This window comes from Podarcis melisellensis (assembly GCF_964234715.1).
Source record: "Podarcis melisellensis genome assembly, chromosome: 12".
Lineage (NCBI taxonomy): Eukaryota > Metazoa > Chordata > Lepidosauria > Squamata > Lacertidae > Podarcis > Podarcis melisellensis.
The window spans coordinates 42120006-42142166 of NC_138544.1; the positions used below are offsets into that span (position 1 = coordinate 42120006).

Below are 22161 nucleotides of genomic sequence, written 5' to 3' on the forward strand. Positions count from 1 at the left end.
TTCTGAACCTGGAAAATAGGTGGTTATTAGTTTTTTAAAAAAATAAATAAATATTGACTTATTTCTAAGTCAGTTTTTCATGAGTTGATGAGAAGTAGCTTAAAATTTAAAAAGGAACATTATAACTACCCATTTCTTCTTTATTTTGTTCCCAAATCATAGCCTATTTGGTAACACTGTTTCAGAGAAAGGTCAGTTGGCACCATCATTTCATTGATTTGTTTTAGGGTTTAAACTTAGCCAGCATGGATAAGAAGAAAAAGCTTTCTATTTTACAAGTTTATTTATTTATTTCACATTTGCTATTGAATTACTGTATATACATTTGAAGAACTGCTACAATAGTTTAAACTGAGTAATAAAATGTTTTGTTTCAGAACTTGCTATGAAACATGCAACTGAGGATGTAATGAATATGGTACAAGTTTTCCAAGATGATACAGGCCAACGTAAGTTCTTTAGAATTTGAAATGGCAGTGGCTGAAATCTCAGGGCATGATCTGGTCAACATTAACCACTTTAATATCCCAGTGGAGGAGTGGAGAATCAGAATCATTGGGGGGTGGGAAATTAGAACCAGGAAAAGCCAGTCTGGGGCTGGAACAAATGGTGGGAAGAACCAGAATGAAAAGTGTATGAAGCGACCCCTTTTCTTTCATGTTTTGTGGCACCCCTTTTGTGAGTCTCCCTCTTTCTGTTACTTCCTTTCTCTACTCCTTTCTGCTAGCTGCTTCTAGATGCCACCACTTCCTCTGCCCAGGGGTGCCAACTTGAATAAAATATTGGGGAAGGGGGCAAGTCCTGCTCTGCATGATCAATCACATGATGCAGGACACCATTTGAATGACAATGGCCATTAACTGGGGGGGGGGTCCTCTCAAATATTTTACAGGGGGGCTGAAGACCCCTCAGCCCCTAGGAGTTGGCTCCTATACCTCTGCTGCTGGTGAAGACTGCCATTTCATGCACCCCGCAGAGATCCACTGGCCCTACTCATCCCTACATTTGCATGGTCAATATGTTTATACTCTTACTCACATGACAATGAGCCTGCATATTCTGCCCTGAGTAGATGTTGGTTGGATTCATCTATAAGAGATGCCTGTGATCCTCCAGTTAGCAATAATAGTTGAGTGAAGGCTAGGATAGATCCTTGGTGGAGAGAGGCAGTGATGGTGGAAGCTTGACTCTGTTTCCACCAGACCTATTTGTGAGTAATTGAACAGGAGTGGCTGATTTTATAAGCCCCCCTTTTCAATTACTAACAATATCACCAGAGTAGGATGTGAAGAATCCTTGCCTGTATGGGTCATGGCACTGGAAGACCTAAAGTTTCTGTTGAATTCTACATTTATATGTGTATGTTTAGATTGCATTAAATAATAGAACAAATCTATGTCCTGCGTAATAAATATTTAAATTGTATTATTAACTGGTGCTGGTCACTTTGGATACCCATTTCTGGGGCAAACTAAAGCCTATAAACTTAACTAAGTAACTAAATTTTTTTGTTGTTGTTGTTCAGAAACAATGGAATCAATGAATAATCGCATGCTAGAAATAATGAAAGTGTTTGAAAGACAGACAAACAAGTTACACAGGTACATAATCTATTTGATATGTTACATAGAAAAACTGTACAGTATTAATGCATTACAGGAGTACAGGCAAAAACCAGGTTCCCAGAACTTTGAGCTTTTAGCCAAGATGTGCCACAAATTCCAGGTGCATATGCCACTTGTAATCCATACCCAGGTTGGACAATGATATTATAGCTTGCAGAAACTTATATTTCCAGTTAATTATATTTTGGCACTTTTGTAAGGAAATCATCTTCAGTTCCCAGAGAACTATGGCTATCTGTGGATTGTTAAATAAACCTTAATGGGTGCTTATGTCCCTTATCTATATGGGGTTGTGACATATATGAGCAGGGTCTTTCCTGCCAGATGTTACTGAAGTTTTATAAAGTACAAACTAAGAAACATATATTTCATACTTTTCAGAGTTTCAAATGAACAGGATGTGCTGGAAGGTGTGAGTATAATACTTAAAAAACTATGAGTGTTCACAGCAGTTACTGGATGCAAAATACTATAATATAGAAAATAATAGAGCAAGTATTTGTATTTTTAATGTAATAAATGAGATGAATTTTAAATACCTAAAAAGAAAATAGGAGAATTGCACCAAATTTCAGATAAGTATCTTGAATCCACTGAATTTTAATATCTGACAAAATTTCGGAAATATATCCAGAAATATTGAAGTTAGGAGATGGAAAAGCGAGGTAGAAATGAATGTCATCAGCATGCTGATGATGCCTCACCCCAAACCCCAAGATTACTTAGATCAGTGTATAATGGGGGATGAGACATTCCCTATCAGAAGACCTCCACCAGAGTAAGCTGTTTGCGTGACATTATGCAGTGTCATTGTTAAAAATGGCTTCACCATTCTTTTTAATTTCTTAATTTTCATTCTTTTCATTTCTGAATTTCAATTTTTAAACATTTCTTCAAATATGTTAAAACTATTTCCCCTCAAAATGTTTATTCTACCTAGAAATTACAGAAGATTCAACAAGAATTTCGAAAGCTTGCAGAAGAGAAGGAGATAATGGAGGATGAACTTCAAAAGATGAAAGGTTCAGAGGTAATTATTTTTCCAAAACTTCTACTTAGAAATTACAGAGGATTCAACAAAAATTTGAAAGCTTATGGAAGAAAAAGAGATAATGAAGGATGAACTTAAAGATGAATGCTTCACAGGTATGATTATATTTTACAGAAGCTGCAATCCTAAACAAACTTATTGGGGAGGAAACCCATTGAACACAGGCTTAATTTCAAGTGAACCTGCATAGAATACATGCATAGAATACATCACTATCCAAACATTTGTTTATCTGAATATAAATAATTATTCCCAAACTTCACTACATGCACAGCTGATTCAGATATCCAAACAGCTGTGAAGGGGCGTATTACAATATTGTTCTATTATTATCCCAAAGGGGGGAGGTTTCTTCACCAACCAGAAGGACAGGGTTTTTTCTGTTGCTTAAATGTTACAGTGCAAATGGGCCTCTCGTTGGAATGTCTAGCTTGGGCGGATAGAGATAAAGAACAAGGATTTATTGTAATACCAGGATGAGGGAGGTTGCAGGAAGGAGGGAGGGGAGACCAAGACCTTGCATGGTAATAGGAACTTACTATAAGTTTCAATTTCCCAGAAATCAGGTGGCTTCCAAGAGATCAGGTGGTATTGTATTCTGCAAATCTATAAAAAGGGGGGCACACCCTGACTCGGTGTGCAGGTTGTATACTTATCACCCTGTACCTTTGTTCTGCATATATGCACTTCAAATAAAATCCTGTTAATAACCTGCAAGGACGTTTTGCCGCTTTGTGTGAATCTGTGCTCTGGGGACCCAATAGCAGATGTGGTTGGTCCTTCAGCTGGAGTTTGTTCACTTACTTACTTGTTTGTGATTTGCTGGTCAACGGGAACCGTTTTGGGGCAGAAACCAAAATGGGGTTGAAACCATATTGAGGCAGGAACGGGGAGAGATTGGACATTTCAGAAAGCAGGGTTTTTCCTTTGTCTCTCTTTTGCTGATTGGCCACAGCCATTTTAGGAAGAAATGGTAGAGGAGGGAAGAAAGCTCGCGGATTGGAAATGTTGCTGTTGGCAATAATGGAAATTGCACAATGAACAATTTCCTGGGAATGTCCGGAAAGTGGGACTTGCGTGTAGATGGGTTCTTGCCAGACATTATACAACAGGAAAAAAGGATGAGAAGGGGAAAAGGAAAATGAGCAAATTCAGGAACTGACTTTTATATTGCATTATGTACTTATTTATTGTAATATTGCTTAATGGATACAAATGAGACAGTACAACAGATATTATAGATGCAGTTGTTTTTCCATCCCTATATATGATGTTTTGTTGTTTTGTATCCTCATGGTGTCTGTTTTAAGAGTGAAAATGTAACCAAGGGGAAGAGTGGAAATATTCTTCCTCTGTCAAAGGTCTCTGGAAGTTCTGTGCTGTTTCCTGCCCATTGCATCTTCAAATGTGCAACTGTGCAAGGAACAAGTAATAATTTTCCTATGTAACCTATTTGGTGTTTCCTCACATACGTCTAGCAGCAAGAAAAAGGAGTGCAAGATACAAGGAAAAAAATGTTATCAAAACTGGAAAAAGAAAAGGCAAAAGTTGAAGAAAAACCACCTCAAGTAATTGTAGAAAAGTAAGAAAAGTAATTAATAATCTAGATTGTAATCTAAACTCCCTTTCTTGGTTTGTTTGTGGGGTAGAAGTGTCCTCCACCTAGCCCTGACAATCTTCACTGGGTTCCACCCACAGAGTAAGCTAGCATCATTTTGCTCACACAAAACTCCCCATTTGTTTTGCCAAGTGAGCGGGAAACCAGAAGTGCCTCTATTGGTATCCCCACCAGTTGCAGCCTGCCGAAAGCCTCACTGAGAAATTTACTTCTGGCTTCAACTAGATTTGCTTCTAAAAAATTGACTTAAATTACCATTAGGAAGTGATATTCACCAAATTCAAGATAACTACCGGTAACTCTGCAACCCCATGCATGACTATTAAGAAATAAGTTCTGTTGGGTTTACTTGGGTAGGATGCTTTGTCTTGATGCTGTGTGTTTATGATATTGGCAGTTTTTCCTTACTTAATTTCACAGCAACTTTATGATCCACTTGACCATGTTTTCCTCCTGAACTGATTTGGTTGGATGGGTATTAGAGGCTTTTACAGTGGTTCCAACAGCATTAGGTGATCATCTCTTGCCCACCTGGCAGTCATGCAATGGGGTGCTGCATGGTACCATTTTGTTCTCACTGCTGTTTAACAGTAGCATAAAGCCAGTGGAAGTGATAATTGGGTCATTTGGGGTGACATGTCATCAGTTGCACTTCTCTGTAACAGCTGAATTCAGCGAGGCTGTTGACTGGTGCCTGGACTTTGTGGTGGGCTTGATGAGGGCCAGTACATGGACTCTGAACTCTGAATCCTGGTAAGACTGGCAGTTCCCAAGTCTGAATAATTGGTCAATTGCCTGTTTTAAACAGGGTTGTGCTCATCCTGAAGGAGCAGTCTGGGATGATTCCAAATTTCTCTCTTTCACTAGGGGCCCAAGTGAGGTCACTGATTAGGAGTGCCTTTTACTAACTTTGGCTGATAGGACAGTTGCAACAATTTCTGGACTGGGATAGCTTTATTACTACTGCTGGCCATGCACTGGTAAAATCCAGATTACTTTGCAGCAGTTCTATACAGAGCTGCCCATGAGGTTTAGTCAGAAGCTGCAGCTATTGCAAATTGCAGTGGCTTGACTGTTCATTGTCTTAGAGGCAGTGATTGGTTCAATGTTACCCAGTACGCTGCATGGCTGAGAAGAGATTTGAACCCTGGTCTTCCAGGTCCTAGTGCATGGGTAAGCAAACAAAGGCCCAGGGGACGGATCCGCACCAATCGCCTTCTAAATCCGGCCCATGCACGGTTGGGGAGTCAGCGTGTTTTTACATGAGTAGAAAGTGTCCTTTTATTTAAAATGCAACTCTGGGTTATTTGTGGGGCCTGTCTGGTGTTTTTACGTGAGTAGAATGTGTGCTTTTATTTAAAATGCATCTCTGGGTCATTTGTGGGGCATAGGAATTCATTAATCCCCCCCAATATAGTCTGCCCCCCCACAAGGTCTGAGGGACAGTGGACCGGTCCCCTGCTGAAAAAGTTTGCTGACCCCTGCCTAGTCCAACACTCTAACCAGTACACCACACTGGCTCTCAGTGTGATTAACTACCAAGCTAAGTTAAAGCTGTTGCTATTAGTGTACAAAGATCATACAAGTTTGGATAAAGATACCTAAAAGATTGGGTATATATAATAAGTGAGACAATTCAGTCACTGAGCTCTATGGGAGAGGGCCTTCTTCAGATGCCATCTCATCAGGAGTCTGTTCAGACAGACACTGTTTCTATTGTCTATTGCTTTTACATATGGATTTATTTTTAATTGTTTTAATCTATGGAGTTGTTTTTATTGTTGATGTTTCTGATATGAAATTGGTTCAAGATACTTTATTTGAAGTAATTCATAAATTGAATCAAATAAATAAATATTTGTGAAGATTCTGCACCATTATTCTAGTTTCACCAATTTATGACACCTCTGCAGGAATAATAAAATGTATTTTGAGTGCCTTATTGACTTTACAGTTTGCCCTATATGTTCTTAATTACAGACCAGCAAGACCAACTCCTATTCCTTTAAAGCACAAAGAAGCTGAAAACCAAAAAATGAAAGAAGACTTAGCTAAAGCTCAGGTAATATGTATTCTAGTTCCCTGCAAATGTCTTGTTCTATTTTTTTTTAAAATAAACTTTAACTCAAAAAGGGTTGATAAAACCACCAACATATCACAGAACATATCTGTGGACTATGATTTGATAGTGGGTTTCTTTTGACTGTGGATTTATGCAGCAGTGGCTGCTGCCTACAAAACCTGGTGGGGCTGCTAGGAGGTCACAAGGGCGTTGCCAACTTGCTTTGGTTTTCTACATATCCTCCTCCTTTCAGGGGTATCCGGTATAGGGGGTGAAAGGGACTTCAGCCACCTAAATATTTTGAGGAAGTGGGTAAAGCCCCCCAAAATTGAGGGGGCTGCCATCCCTTGCCACCCCAGGCGATTGCCAGAGCGCCAGGCAGGGGCGGGAGGCTTGGAGGGCGATTTTCACCCTCCACATCATCTGCTGTGATTGCCAGAATGGCCTAGCAGGCACCTGCATATCCCACAGGCATGGCCCAATGGGTGTGTGTTTGCATCAGTGTTACATGTGGACATCATGCACGCACAACAACTCCCCCAATGTTGGGCCCATTTTGGCATGCTTGCCTCCTTTGCAAAGATGCTGCAGACATCTAAGCACTGCAGTTTTACAAACAGTTAGCTCCTAACTCAGAGGTTGTCAAACTAAGGCGCGTGGGCCGGATATGGACTGCGAACCTTGTAGAGCCTTCCGCCCGCTCAGTCAGTCCCCGTGCTAAACAGGCGCAGCTCAGAGGCCTCGCTGCGCAGAGGCTGACTTCTGCGACGTGGCATGGCTTCTGATTGGCTGCAGGAAGCTCCTGCAGCCAATCAAAAGCCGCAAATGACTCTGGGCAGGCAGCGACGCTGGCACGGCTTCTGGTCGCTGCCCCTTCCTTCCTGCTGTGGCAGCCGAGCAGGAGGAAGCGGCGGTGGCACGGAGGCTGCCCAGGCCAGCAGCATCTGGGTGCCACCCCTTCCTTCCCGCTGAGGAGGCAGAACAGGAAGAAGCGGTGATGTCGTGGAGGCATCTGGGCACTGCCCCTTCCTTCCTTCCTGTTAAGGTGGCCAAGTGGAAGGAAGCAGCCGTGCAAGAAGGAAGCGGCAGTGGTGTGGAGGCTGCCTTCACTGTCCAGGCCAGCGGCATGGGCTCTGTGCCCCACTGAGAAAGAGGATGCCGATGCTGCCAGAGACGAGGCAGCGTTGGTGGCTGCGGCGTGAGTGGCATAGGCGGGGGAGGGGGGCTTTCAGGAGGGGGGGCTTTCAGGAGGTGGTGGGTCCTGCCCCTCACAAGGTCTGAGCGACAATGGACCGGCCCCCTCCTGAAAAATTTTGCTGACCCCTGTCCTAACTAAATTGAAAAGTGATTTAAAAGGGGTTCCTGCTGTTACATTTGCTTCTCTACTAGGACAAAAGTTATGTGCTCCCCCATGCTGGTTCTCTTCCTTATCCTCTTTTTCAAAGAAGCAGTTGACACTCAAAATGTTTCAGTTTTATTACTTAGTATCTAAGTGTCTTACCGTGCTTCAGGAGGGTCATTGCAGTCACAAGTTCTAATGTCAGTTTATGGTAGAATAATTGTACTTGACTCTGAAGTAAGCCCCACTGAATTCCACGAGGATTGCTCCAGGCTCTAATTCAGTCCAAAAGAAGCACCTTAGTTCTGCTCCAGAACTGGCAGGGAAGCAGTAATGTGATGGGCAGCAGACAAACCAAGAGAAGGCAGCAAACAGAGTGAAAGGCTTATGGGGCTAATGTAATGATAATATAATAGTACTCCAGGGTACAAGAGAAAATACACAGGGAATAAAGGATCACATGGGAGGGTTTAAAAAGCAGAGGTACCAAGGAAAGAAGCTACTCAAGGTTCACAAACTTGTTGAAGGAGGAAATCATGACTACCAGAGTTCAGAGAAGCAGAGGGGAAGGGTATAACCAAGACAACTCACTCACACATGATCCACTCCCAGAAAAAGTAAAAGCTTCTCAGAAAAATAAACTGATCTGATAATCAAAGGCACAATCACCCAAACTGTAAGGGAGGGGAATGAAGTGGAAGGGGAAAAGAGGAAAGATGTGTGAGGAGGAAAAGTAAAATCAAAGGCTGACAGGGGAGAAACAAATTCCAAAGACATTCCAAATCACACAAAACTTACCCAGGGCAGCAAGGAACAAATGGGGGTGGGCAGGGGGAGAGAAAATACACAATAGTACAAGAAGTGAGGCTAAATGTGATCATGGAGAAAAAGAATCCCCTGGATGGGAAGCAGGAAATCGACAGCACTATATAATATGAAGCAAACTACTTCCTTAACTCTGCAATCCCTGCCTGTGGGTGATAGATGGCAGTATCGACGTATCTGATGAATTTACCGGTATATCCAGAGAGAAAGTAATCACTGTAACATTAAGGGAATCCAGTCAGAACCTAAAGCAGTTCCAGGCCAGGTTTTACCAAACAAATAAAAATACAGTGGTGCCCCGCAAGACGAACGCCTCGCAAGATGAAAAACCCGCTAGACGAAAGGGTTTTCCGTTTTGGAGGTGCTTCGCAAAACGAATTTCCCTATGGGCTTGCTTCGCAAGAAGAAAGCCCATAGGGAAATCTCCGGGGACCTCTTTTAAATGCTAGCGGTGGGGAGCAAAGCCTTCCCCCCCCTCCGGCCTTCAGAAGAGGTCCAGGAAGGCTGGCGGGGGCCGAAAGGCTTTGCTCCCCACCGCCAGCATTTTAAAAGCAGTCCGGGATAGCAGGGAAGCGCTTCCCGCTATCCCGGATGGCTTTTGAAGGCAGGCGGGGGGGGGGGAGCAAAGACTTTTGCCCCCCACCCGCCTTCAGAAGAGGTCCTGGACCTCTTCTGAAGGCTGGCGGGGGGCAAAAGTCTTTGCTCCCCCCTGTCTGCCTTCCGGGAGAGCGGAGAAACGCAGGAGAAGTGTCCGCTGTCCCGGGAAGGCAGGCGGGGGGGGGGGGGAGCAAAGACTTTTGCCCCCCGCCGGCCTTCAGAAGAGGTCGGGGGACAGACTGTCCCCGGACCTGGTCTGAAGGCGGTTTCCATAGGAACGCATTAATTGATTTTTAATGCATTCCTATGGGAAACCGCGCTTCGCAAGACGAAAAACTTGCAAGACGAAAAGACTTGCGGAACGAATTAATTTCGTCTTGCGAGGCACCACTGTAAATGTTCAGAAGCTGATGTTACACTTCAGGCAAGGAAGATGTATCCAAATTTGCTTTTATTTTCTTGCAGAACTATCCCTACAGTTTATTAAAGGACTAAAACAGGATTCAGGAGCTATTGTCCTTCTCAGTTGCCCCAGCAGTTCATGCTTCTCTTTCCCCAGAGTTCTACTCTTATTATTTTTTACTTAAGGGAAAAGTAACATACTAATATAAATTTTCATAAGATTAAGGCAGATCCAGGTGATTCACACCTAAGCACCATTTCCACCATCAAGTTGATGGATTCGCCAGATCAAAAAATAATTGCATGTTACAGCACTCACACCCTTCCCTCTCGTTATAATTAATTGTCCTATTTAGTCCATTAACTTTAGTAAGTTTGGAAAATATGAAACCTCCCCATCCAAAAAACAAATTGATGTAACTAAAAAAAGGAAAAAAGCAACTATTGTACAAAAAGAGATGTGTCCCGTGGTGGTCACTTGCACAAATAACCAGTTCAGTTGTGTCGGATGGAGGATTACCAAATAAAATAAATAAATAAGCAAGCACCTGATCAGTGAAGAAAAACATAGTCCTAGGGCCTAGTTAATGCTGTGTGGCTTTCAAGGAAACAGCTCTGAGCATTCTGGGACTGCACTTTAAGGCAACCCTTCCTCATCCTATACAGAAGCTTGAGTTGTGCCCCAGTAGTTGCCAACAAAGGTCCGTATAGTTAAAGCCATGGTTTTCCCAGTAGTGATGTATGGAAGTGAGAGCTGGACTATAAAGAAGGCTGATTGCCGAAGAATTGATGCTTTTGAATTATGGTGCTGGAGGAGACTCTTGAGAGTCCCATGGATTGCAAGAAGATCAAACCTCTCCATTCTGAAGGAAATCAGCCCTGAGCGCTCACTGGAAGGACAGATCCTGAAGCTGAGGCTCCAATACTTTGGCCACCTCATGAGAAGAGAAGACTCCCTGGAAAAGACCCTGATGTTGGGAAAGATTGAGGGCACAAGGAGAAGGGGACGACAGAGGACAAGATGGTTGGACAGTGTTCTTGAAGCTACGAACATTAGTATGACCAAACTGCGGGAGGCTGTGGAAGACAGGAGTGCCTGGCATTCTCTGGTCCATGGGGTCACGAAGAGTCAGACACGACTAAACGACTAAACAACAACAAAGTTTGAGTGTACCAGCCTTCACTGGGGACTCGGCTAGACTGGTAAAGGAAAAGTGTATTATATAACACTGTGACACCAGATGGCGCTGTGGAGTCCCATCTTTTCAACCAGATTTCCTTATATGCAGTTTGCAATGTGTTTAACTGAAACGCTTCTTTGATGTCTCTAGATCCAGCTTAGGTCTATGGATACAGTAGTACCTCGTATTATGGAACCCACTGGTTACGTAAATTTCATAACAACAACAACAACATATTTATACCCCGCCCATCTGGCTGGGTTTCCCCAGCCACTCTGGGCGGCTTCCAACAAAACACTAAAATACAATAAAAACACTTTCATGTTACGAAAGTGACAAACCTGGTTTTGGACCTAGTATTGGACTGGGTTTTGCCGCATGCGCAGAAGCATTCTACTGCCCTGCGTGCATGCGCAGAAGCAGGTCCTCCGGTTGCAAAAACCTTGGGATCCGGCCAGACCTCCAGAAAGGATCCCATCTGCAACCAGAGGTACCACTGTATATATCTTAGTTCTATGTTTAGCAACATAGCTGCGCTTGAAACTACTAGATCATGATTACTATGGCTCAGTCATTGGAGACATATTGAATGGTAGTGACAGGGACTTGCACAATTTCAAGAGGATCCATTTTACTGTATCCAACATGTTTGTATTTACTGTCTCCCTCTCCTGGACCGGGCAGTCCAGTCTCGCCTTTTCATATCTCCTGTGGAATTTCACTTCCTCTCCCTTTTCCTCTTTTCCTTCCACACCAGTGTCCCCTTTCCTTCCTTCCTACCTTACCACCCAACCCTTTCCTCCTATCCTTTCTGGTCAGTCCTCTTTCTGTTTTGCTCCTCAGGTCCTGATCTGAGCCTTGAAAGGCACATAGAGCTGAAAGAGGAAGTGTCAGAGAGTGCCGAACTTCCTACATCCTCTTTCATCTTTATCTACAGGACCTTAGGGATAAAATATTTTCTGGACATATTTCAATTTGGCAATGATTAAGCTGTTACTTGATCTTTACTATACAATATCACACAGCTGTGACACCATTATCAGTAGTGTTGTTTGATTTAGAATTACATGCTTTATAATAGCTTCAAAAGAGAAGGATTCTTTTATTTCACAAAAAAACATATCCCCCTCACTTATTACTTAAAATAACCAGGCCTCATTGTCTGTCCTTTCAACTCAATTAATGCATTGGTAATTAGTTTCTTTTGGAACAGATCCTCTGGGACATAATTGGAAAACCAAATATGTTTGCATATCATTATGTAATAGGTGCAGTGTATGTTTGTGGAATGGTAGAGCATATTCTAGAATGTTGCTGTATGAATATTTTGATAAGAAACCCAAATTGTGAATTTAAATGCCTAAACATATTTTGACATTGTAGGCAAATATTCAGACCCTTGAACAAGAGAAGAAAATGCTTGAAGAGAAACTACAGAAAGCCTTAGAGGTATTGCTTGCACTGTTTTGATGTTGTTAAAAGGTAAAGGTAAAGGACCCCTGACAGTTAAGTCCAGTCGTGAATGACTCTGGGGTTGCAGCGCTCATCTCGCTTTACTGGCTGAGGGAGCTGACGTTTGTCCACAGACAGTTTTTCCAGGTCATATGGCCAGCATGACTAAGCAGCTTCAGGCATAACCAGAGCAGTGCATGGAAACACTGTTTACCTTCCTGCTGGAGTGGTACCTATTTATCTACTTGCACTTTAACGTGCTTTTGAACTGCTAGGTTGGCAGGAGCTGGGACTGAACAACGGGAGTTCACCCCGTTGCGGGGATTTGAACCGCCAACCTTCCGATCAACAAGCCCAACCTTCCAATCGACAGCACCACCCACGTTGATGTTGTTAAGAAACATTAAAAGGAGAAACAGTTACAAGTTGAGGTTTCATAAATTGTTACTAGAACTAGGGGTTGTTTTAAACCACCATGTGTATTCAACTTCCATGCCCACTCCACTGCTGTAGATTTCTCAGATCACAAAGCACAGTGGAAGGAATAAGTGAAATTCCTCGATTTGGTCTACACTTTAGTCCTACAACTTCATATTCCATTGTTTCTCATGCCCACAATAACAAGACCTGCAAACTGTCCTTGCTTGTCCACTTCCTTCCTGTCAATAGTGGTTAGCCACACTTCTCCGTAGCTATTTTGTGATATTTTGCCTCCTCTCTCTTTGACTCTTTTCTTCAAAATGCTTTTACCTTTCCAATGCTCTGGTTTTCATTCCATTGTTTACTTTAGCCTTCAGTTTAGGCAACTTCTCTCACACTCCTGTCTCCAGTCCCTCCTCAGTCACAGCACTAGCTCCTTTGTTCATAAGCACTGTATATTTCCCCCCAAAGATCTCTTCTTCGTTCATGTCTCTGCTTAGTCAACCTTCTTTGATCTTGATCTGCCTTTTCCTTTCTTCTTTCTCTTCCCACTGCTTATGCTGTACCTTTATGCTGCACCATTCTTTCAGTCATTGAGACTCCGGGTTTCCTGCTATTTAGCTTCCTTTTTGGTGAGACATTGAATCATTAAATTAGAAGGACTATCAAAGATAATCTAGCCCAACCTTATGATAGTGTAGAAAATGCACTTCTACAGCATCTTCGAGATATGGATGGCACTGTGGTCTAAACCACTGAGCCCCTTGGGCTTTCTGATCGGAAAGTTGGCGGTTTGAATCTGCATGATGGGGTGAGCTCCCGTTGCTCTGTCCCAGCTCCTGCCAATCTAGCAGTTCGAAAGCATACCAGTGCAAGTAGATAAATAGGTATCGCTGTGGCAGGAAGGTAAACAGTGTTTCTGTGCTCTCTGGCACTCGTCATGGTCCTCTGTGTGCCAGTAACAATTTAGTCATGCTAGCCACATGACCTGGAAAGCTGTCTGTGAACAAACGCCGGCTCTCTCAGTCCAAAAAGCGAGATGAGAGCCGCATCCCATAGTCACCTTTGACTGGACTTAAATGTCCAGGGGTCCTTTACCTTTATAGCATCTTCGATAGGTAGCAGCTCACCCTCCACTTCAAAGCTAATGAAGAAGAATCCACCACTATCACAGTTTGTGTCACTGTTGAGCAGTCTGTACTATCAAGAGGTTCTTCCTAATGTTTAGTTTAAACTATTTTTATTTTTATTTGAATTTGTTTGATTCTTAGCCACTGGAGAAACAGAAAACAAATTGCTCCATTGTCTATAAGCTTCTTCCCAACCTTCAGTCTGCTGTCTTCCCCAGCTGCTGCGCTTCTTAATATTCGTGTGAGCTTTGTTACAGCCCCACAGAAACTCAACTGTAAACTATGTTGGCAGTTTGATTCCCTGAGCAGCTGGAATGTTTGTCGGCATTCTATGCTATTATGCCAATTTGTCCAATTGGTGTTAGAAACTTTATCTCTAGGCAAGTAGAATATAATACATATAATATTGTTGCTTCTGAGCTGAAACTGTTTAAATTACTGTATTATGGTTTCATTTTTCTTTTAGTCTTGTCTGGGTTTCTCCAGATATTGTTGACTCTAGGACCCCCTCCTCACAAACTGTACATTTCACATTAAATAAATGTAAATGTTGTATTTATTTTTTAAAAATAGGAAGCTGAGATGGCTAAGGTTCATCTTGCTGAAGTACCTCCAACTATTCCAGATTGGCAGTTCCCTTATACAGAAATTGAAGATGAAAAAGATGTGCAGAAGAAAGGCAAAAAAGGAACCAAACCTAAAGGAACAGATGTACAAAAATTGGCTGTCAGTGCACCTGAAACAGGAAAAGCAGGAGAAACATTTCCAGCAAAAGATTTGAAACAGAAGAGAAAGGGGTCATTTATAGACATGGATAAAGCACTGAGCGAAGGTCAGGAAAAAGAACCTGAAAAAAGGATGGAAGAATCACGGAAAACAAAAGCAGGGAAATCAGAGGGAGTAAGTAATGCTTCCCATTTTGGTTACTAAAATATAGATAAATTTTGAATGAAGGATTAGTTACAAGTTTATACTCCTTCCTCTGATAACATTATGGCTATATCTTTTGAATATGAATGGCTAGGCATAACATTGGCAATATATGTATGCAGCATGCAGCTTGAGCCTTTTGTTAAGCAGAGGAAATAATAATGGAGGAGATAGGATACTGACTCACTGAAAATAAAATCAACCATTCTGGTTTAGACCAGTGATCCATCTCTAGACCAATATCTTGACAATGGCCAAGTGGCCAGATGTAGGTATCCTACAAAGTTATAACTGCATAGGATTTGAAGAACATCACTGCAATTCCTTTGGATTTACCTTAGGTATTTACATTTAGATAATGTTTTATTTGAACTCTATATTTTTATTTCTTTCAACAATTTATGTGCTGTTTAATTACAAAGTTCAAGAGAACCCATACAGTGAAACTAAAAATGAGTTAAAACTGTAAAATTAAAATTCAGTTACAAAACCTATTTGAATAATAGCCAGATGTTCAGCAGGGAAGGGGGCCTGGCAGACCTTAATTGGAAGGGAATTTCATAAAATTGGACACAGTACAGAATTCATGACTCCTGGTGGTTATGAGCAGTATGTCTGAGCCATGGGGGTCAACTAACAACATCTCCTCCAAATAGTTCAGTGATTGAGGAGAGTTGTATGATATCATGTGGTCCCTAAGCAAACATAGGAACAGACCGTTTGTGATGCTCCTGTCTATGTGCTTGCACAGAACAGACCTTCCTGCCTTCTCTGTGAAGATTTTAAACAATAAATGCAAGCAGAAGAATCTCTTACTGTAAAACTGGCTCTTGTTTAGAAATAAATTTCTCCAGTCCAGAAAATGGTTAAAAAAGCTTTACTAACAGAACTTAGCTTCAAACATTACAAAAACAAGGAAAACATGTTGTCTCATACACAGACAAGCATATTCTGCTCCCAGTATAAAGTTTGTAGGCTTAATTTAGCAAAAAATCCAATATTTGAGCTTTCCAGCCTATCTGCCTCAGGCTGTTTAGAACAAAGGGAATATAGATTTAACATGGAGGAATTTAGTCAATTGACATATGTAAACATCTTGTAACCCAATGTCAGTCTCATGACTCCAGAAAGATAGAATAATAGAATTGTGGAGTTGGAAGGGACCTTGATAGTCATCTAGTCCCCTACAATGCAGGAAAGATTACCACACTCTTGTAATGGAAATTTACAGCTATCCTCCACTTCAGTCCCCATGGAAAAACACTGGCTTCCCTTCCCAGTTAACTTCAATACTAATACATTCATTCAGCATTTTTATGTAACATTAAATATCTTAACTCTCTGAACTCTCCCACTGTCCCTCCTGTTAAACAGCAGCAACTCAGCTGCTTGGAAGTCAGGTGAGCCCTGCTGCCACTACTGGTAGGCTGAGCCAGGGATAACAATAGGCAGAGCTCTGCAAGACTCTAATCAGATGCAGATGCAAGTAAGCCCTGTTGAATGTAGTAGACATATTTCTGTGTAATATGCATTGGATTGTATTAGTAGTGCAATAGGACTTGGTCCAAAGAATATATATTTGATTGCAGCATTAGGATCCCCTTCTGTTTTTACTCTCCTTCACCTTTAACATCAGCCTGACATACGGAAATTAAACAGGTAAAGCTCTTTGTAGCATGGTAGTGAGGAAAGCAGTCTCCAGCTTCAGATTCTGCTTATATAGTTGGAGGGGAGGATGCATAGGATTGCAGCTTTCATTAATTTTTTTGTCTGCCTAACAGGCAACTGCAAAACTCAGAGGAGCAGTCTTTTTTTTTTTTTAAATTGGTAGTCCTGATGATAGTGTGTGGTTGAGAAAGATGCTCATAATACATTTGCAAAATTCAGGTGTCAAATAGAGTTACCATGTTTTCTTCTCAGAGGTATCATGGGCTGCAAGAGATACTAATGATCAACAGATGTAGCTTTCCCAGGAACTGAAATTCGACAAAAATTTGTAGCCTGCTTCACTCCAGGCACTGAAATAAATATACCCTAAATTTTTCAGCTGGCACAAATCAGTTATGCCTCACTCCATGCTATTTCACAGTAGGCAAACCTCAACATTAGATATGGCGTGTGAACATCAGACCCCTCTCTCAAAGTGCAGCCTCCATTTCACAGCAGCCAAAGCTCAACTGTAGTTAAAATATACAAACAGTGCATATCAAGAAAGAAAAAGAAAAAGTAACACATCATTTTATACCTGCCAAGGCTCTCAGACCCCCATCGTGTGCAAGTCAAGCAACATTTTTTTAAAAAATAAATAGTAACTGGGATTTATTTATTTACAGTGCAACCCTACACATGTCTACTCAGACCCCCCCCATTGAATTAAATAGGATTTACTCCCAAGGAAGTCCATATAGGACTGCAGCCTTAACATTCAAGTACAGAAGAACATTGTAATGACACATCATTTCAGTAATTTCAAACTGTTTTATATTTTGCTGTAGTGACAAATGTGGCTTAGTGAAGGTTATTAAAACAGCATTTTAATGGGAGTAAGGAGAGAATTGAAGTATATACAGTGCTATCTTGGTTCACGAACATAATCCGTTCTGGAAGTCCATTCAACTACCGAAATGTTAAAAAAAAATGGCACAGCTTCCGATTGGCGCAGTCACCCTGGAAACAATAGCCAACAGCCGCATCGGACATATGGCTTCCAAAAAAGTTTGAAAACCGAAACACTTACTTCTGGGTTTCGGTGCTTGGGAGCCAAAATGTTTGAGTACCAAGGCGCTAGAGAACCAAGGTTCCACTGTACTCCTCGTAGCACTGAGCTGGAAACATATTACATTCGTTTTGCTCAACAAATGATCAGTATGCTATTTTTCAGAATTCAAAATTCTTTTCTAAAGATACGATGCAATACCAACCTAAATCTTCCTGTTGTATGAATGTTTCTTTGTGATTGTAAATAAGTGAGATTTCAGGCATGATACTTACGATAAAAAGCAGTATGTTTGCTGGGATCAGGGCCACAGTGAGTACATCCACCTCTTGGCACCCATGAGTACAGTGTGAAGGCTTCCTCCCTATAGGTGTTCGTGCTGTGTACGTGGGTGCCAGGAGCTACTTGGCGGGCATAGTGTAGGGGTCTGGCTACTTGACACAATCCTCACTCATGTATTAAATGCTGAATAGGAGTATAATTTCCATTCCATTTGTTCTACAGTTCTGTATAGTCTTATATAATTTTGTCTCCATAGGCTGATTCCAAAAGTGCGAAAACCAAAGATTCTGCAGAAATAAGAAAACGACGTCAAACGACAAAAGGGTAGGCATACTTGAAAGTTTATATCTTATTGGTAAGATAATGCAGCGCAGTGCTGGAACTTCATATACTGCTTGACTGTAAAAACAAACAAACAAACAAACAAACAAACCTCAAAGCAGTTCACAAAAAGGATACAACAATCTTTACATGGGGCCATTTGTTAACACACATTCATGAGTATGGTAAAAATATGGCTGTTACAAAAAAGTAGTGGGATTGCATGATTGGGAAGCTTTGATTTCTGTCTTTCCAGAGTAGCATTACAAAAACAGCTATAAACAGTGACTTTGACTACAAGCCACTGTAAAATAAAAATGTGATTCCCCTCCCCAGTCATATTTTTAAAAAATTATAGCTTGCTGCTTTCTAACGTGCTTTTTGTCCCATGCTAAGAAAATTTAATACATCAAGAGATGTGAGATTGTGGTGCATACATACTATATTGTTTTGCTTTGCTGTTACGGTGCACAATTACACTTTTTAGCTGCTACTGAAATTTTAGATACTCTTGATGGCTAATGTAATGGCATAAGGGGTTGCTTGTGGTTAGTTTTAAACTCTCTCTAGCCGGACAGCCATGAGTGCGTGGCTGCCTTAATCACTGGCAGAATCTGTCAGTGGGCGTTTCCGGAATTTCTTCCAACATAAAAGTTCTTTGACAGAAAGTCTCCTCCTAGATTCTCTGCGCGACAGCTTTCTGCGCAGAGTGGGCGTCCCAAGGGGAGGCCCCGAGCTCTCACCACTGGTCTCGCTTGAAGCGTCTCTGTGCCTCACCTCCAACACTGTCTCCTCCTCCCCTCCTTCTTCAGTGGAAACTCTCCCTCTCCCCCTGCTGGTTCCCTCCTCAGCATCCGAGGGTCTCCCAGCATCCGAGAGCCTCTCCACCACCCTGCGCTCCGATGGCAGTTCCCTGACAGCTAAGATATAGGCATTAGGGATAGATGAATCTGTCAGTTTCAGTTTCTCTTGGTTTCTCACTTTTCCAATCTTAACTTTAGTTAGTTCAACATTTCCACTTCAGATTATTAATTATTAATTAATTAATTAATTAAAGACCCTCATGAAAATTCACCAGCAATTTAATATGCATTTCTCATTCACAAATTTGTGGGTTATTTTCACTAGCATATGCATTTGTGTGCACATCCCCCCCTAATACACACATATATTGGTTTTCCTGTGGCACAGTGGTTCAGTGTGTCTGGCAGTTAACCAGAAGGTTGGTGATTTGAGCCCTACCAGGGACAGCTGTGGGCAGGATTCCTGCATTGCAGGGGATTGAACCAGATGACTTTCAAGGTCCCTTCCAACTCTATAGTTCTAAGATCCTATTAAATATTTTGCATATTTTACTAAATATTTTTAATATAGGAATGTATAAAAATAACCTTTCATTGAATAATTGAATAATCTTGTGGCACCAAATGTATTATGGTATGAGCTTTTGTGGGCTCAAGCCCACTTTGTCAGAAGCATGAAGTGATATATTAGTTGGCAAGTATGTAAAGGAGCTACTCTCACATAGCTATGCTATCATTCACAATGTGATTTGAAAGACCTTTAAATTAATAGAAAAACTTCTATTGAGAAGAACAGACTTTAGCTCACAGCAAGGTTTTCTGGTCATGGGCAGCCCATCCTATTTTGCTGCCTGAGGTGAAAGAGGAAGGTGCTGTCACCCAGCTGAAGCTTCACTTACTGGGGTTGTGCAGTTGCAGCTTCTGTGTTCCAGTGAGATCTTGTGAGGAGTCTGTGAGATCTTGGGGGAACATAAGAGCCACGGTTGCTTCTCCTTACTTCTCCACTAGCAGCAGTGATCTCAAGATCTCATGAGAGCTGCACAAGATCTTGTCAGAAGCTGCAGCTTCTCTTGATTTTTGGGCAGGGGTGGATGGGATTCCTTCCTCCTAAGGCTGTTGCTGCAGTCCGCCTCAAGAGTAGGCTGGCCCTGCTTCTGCTGTTCATCTATGATCCCATTCTTGTTTTGAAGAATATGACAGAAATCAAAGAAACTTTATATTGGAGGGTAGTATGTGTATATATGTAGGTTAAGCATGAAATATCAGGAAAATCATAAAACACAACAGGAATACATTGAATTGCAATTGGGTATAACAGAGACAATCCAGATATAGCGGCAGTTAAAAATATATATTAAATCTTGATCATTAAAATATAACCTAAAATTGTCATTTAAAACCTTAGTCATTTGAAATATTTGCTAATGATAATAATATTTTAAATATCTGCTTATAAAGTTATAGAATCTCCTTCCTTGACGGTTTTCACACAAAATTTAAACAGGTTTTTGTAATCAATCCTATCCTTCCTTCTCAAACCATTCTGCATGTACTCAGAATGAACCTTCGCTAAGACTGGATCACTTGGTCACTTGAGTTTCTTATTGGCCTAAAATACACATGTATATGGAATCCAGAGTGGTAGAGCAGATGTTTTACATGCAGAAGGTTCCAAGTTCAATCCCATCTTCAGCTGGAGTTTGGGATGTCCCTTGCTTGAAATCCTGAAGAGCCAGTCTTTCCAGTCAGTGTAGACCATACTGAGGTGGATGGATCAATGGCCTGACTCAGTATAAGGCAGCTTCCTATGTTCCCCTTTCACACCTCCCAAGTTTAGTGATTCACTAACTCTGATTCAGCTATATTTATGACAGCTATACTGGTGAGCAATATAAATGAAATCTCTCTGTAGTAAAGATTTATTCCAATATTACAGCCTCCAGTACAGATTACTAACATTTTTTCTGAAGCATTTTTTTCTGGCAGTGCACCTGCCCTGAGAACTACTATTCTTTTACTTTAACTTCATCATATAGAAAGCCTGACACAGTTATTGCACATCATTGTAGTTGTGTGCTCCAAAGTGTGTTGTATTCCTTTCTGGACTGCTTTTGTGTCTATTTCATGTCATTACTTAAAAGGCAAATTCTATGACAGCTAATATATATAAGGCAAAAACCAAAAGATATCTTCATATATTTTGCTAGCAGCCTGCTGATTCTTTGTCTTTGCCCTGAACTCTGCTTGTAACTGTTAATTATCATAAATTTATTTTATAAAATTTATACGCTGCTTGATTGTTTAAAAACCCTCAAGCAGTTTTCCTGATTTTTCTGATTTGTGTACTTTGTGCAGTTCCAAATATGAGAATACACTAACATAGATCACAGGTGAAGCCTTCTATTTGGAAGTAAGGAGGCACCAGCTCTCCTCCTTTGCACCCATGGAATGAATGCCTTGGGAGCTCAGGGAGATGGCATAATCGTACTTATGATACTCATTGGGGTTCTATTTTTCTGCCATGCTGTTTAACACCTATATGAAATTACTGAGGCAGGCAGTCTAAAGATTTGAATTGTGATGCTGACAGTATGTTGCCCATAACCAGCTCTCGTGCATATGAGCCCAGGGTTAGATCAGGGGAAATAAGCTGAAATTCAATGCTGTTAAGATGGAAGTGCAATTTTGGAGGATTCAGGACAGGCAAAGGAAATACTTTCACACAGTGCATAACTGTGGAATTTGTATCTACTGGAGGTAGTGATGTCCACCAACTTGCATTGCTTTAAAAGAAAATTAGATAAATCAATGAAAGATACGACTGTTATTGGCTGCTAGCCACAATTGCTATGTTATACCTCTGTGGTTGGAGGCAGCATTCTTCTGAACACTAGTTGCTGGAAACTAAATGAGAGGAGAATGCTTCCCAGAGGCATCAAGTTGGCCATTATGAGAACAGGATGCTGAACTAGATGGGCCATTGGCCTGGTTATGCAGGCTCTTACTATGTTCTTAGTTACTGTTGGTAGATGTTTCAATGGTTCTGAGAAGTGGTGTTGATCATTTCTGTTGCAGTTAGTGAACAGATTTATAGCTTAGGCCCAAGGTATAAATAAACCTGTCCAGCATTTAAGATTAGATATTCAGAGACCTCTCTCCAGAGAGAGAGAATTTTTTAAGTGATGCTATTCTGTTTTAGGAATACCATCCTGAGAATGTTTGGAGGTACTTTGATTATCATTGTTTCAGTACAAAGTTGTTTCCATTATATTTATCAAGCCTTTAACTGAGTTTTAATACAGTCCTTACTGCTTTGTTTTCAGCAATTGATTTTATTGTGATTTTATTATGTGATTTCTTTCTGATTTCAGTCTCCTACTTGTGACTGTTGTTTCTGTATGTGTGTT

At 41.3% G+C, this 22161-nt stretch overlaps 1 protein-coding gene across 6 annotated transcripts in view; it reads left to right on the top strand.

The window, feature by feature from the left end:
• Positions 1-22161, top strand: part of CCDC7 (coiled-coil domain containing 7) — a 154177-nt gene that overhangs the window by 24388 nt on the left and 107628 nt on the right. For 5 of the 6 annotated variants that reach the window (XM_081931350.1, XM_081931346.1, XM_081931349.1 and 2 more), the window contains exons 10-18: positions 378-449; positions 1526-1601; positions 2007-2037; positions 2566-2655; positions 4155-4258; positions 6275-6356; positions 12084-12149; positions 14276-14602; positions 17887-17954. In XM_081931350.1, the coding sequence (XP_081787476.1) occupies positions 378-449; positions 1526-1601; positions 2007-2037; positions 2566-2655; positions 4155-4258; positions 6275-6356; positions 12084-12149; positions 14276-14602; positions 17887-17954 (916 nt within the window). The remainder of the gene's footprint in view (positions 1-377; positions 450-1525; positions 1602-2006; positions 2038-2565; positions 2656-4154; positions 4259-6274; positions 6357-12083; positions 12150-14275; positions 14603-17886; positions 17955-22161) is intronic. The other variant, XM_081931347.1, reaches the window with a different exon arrangement.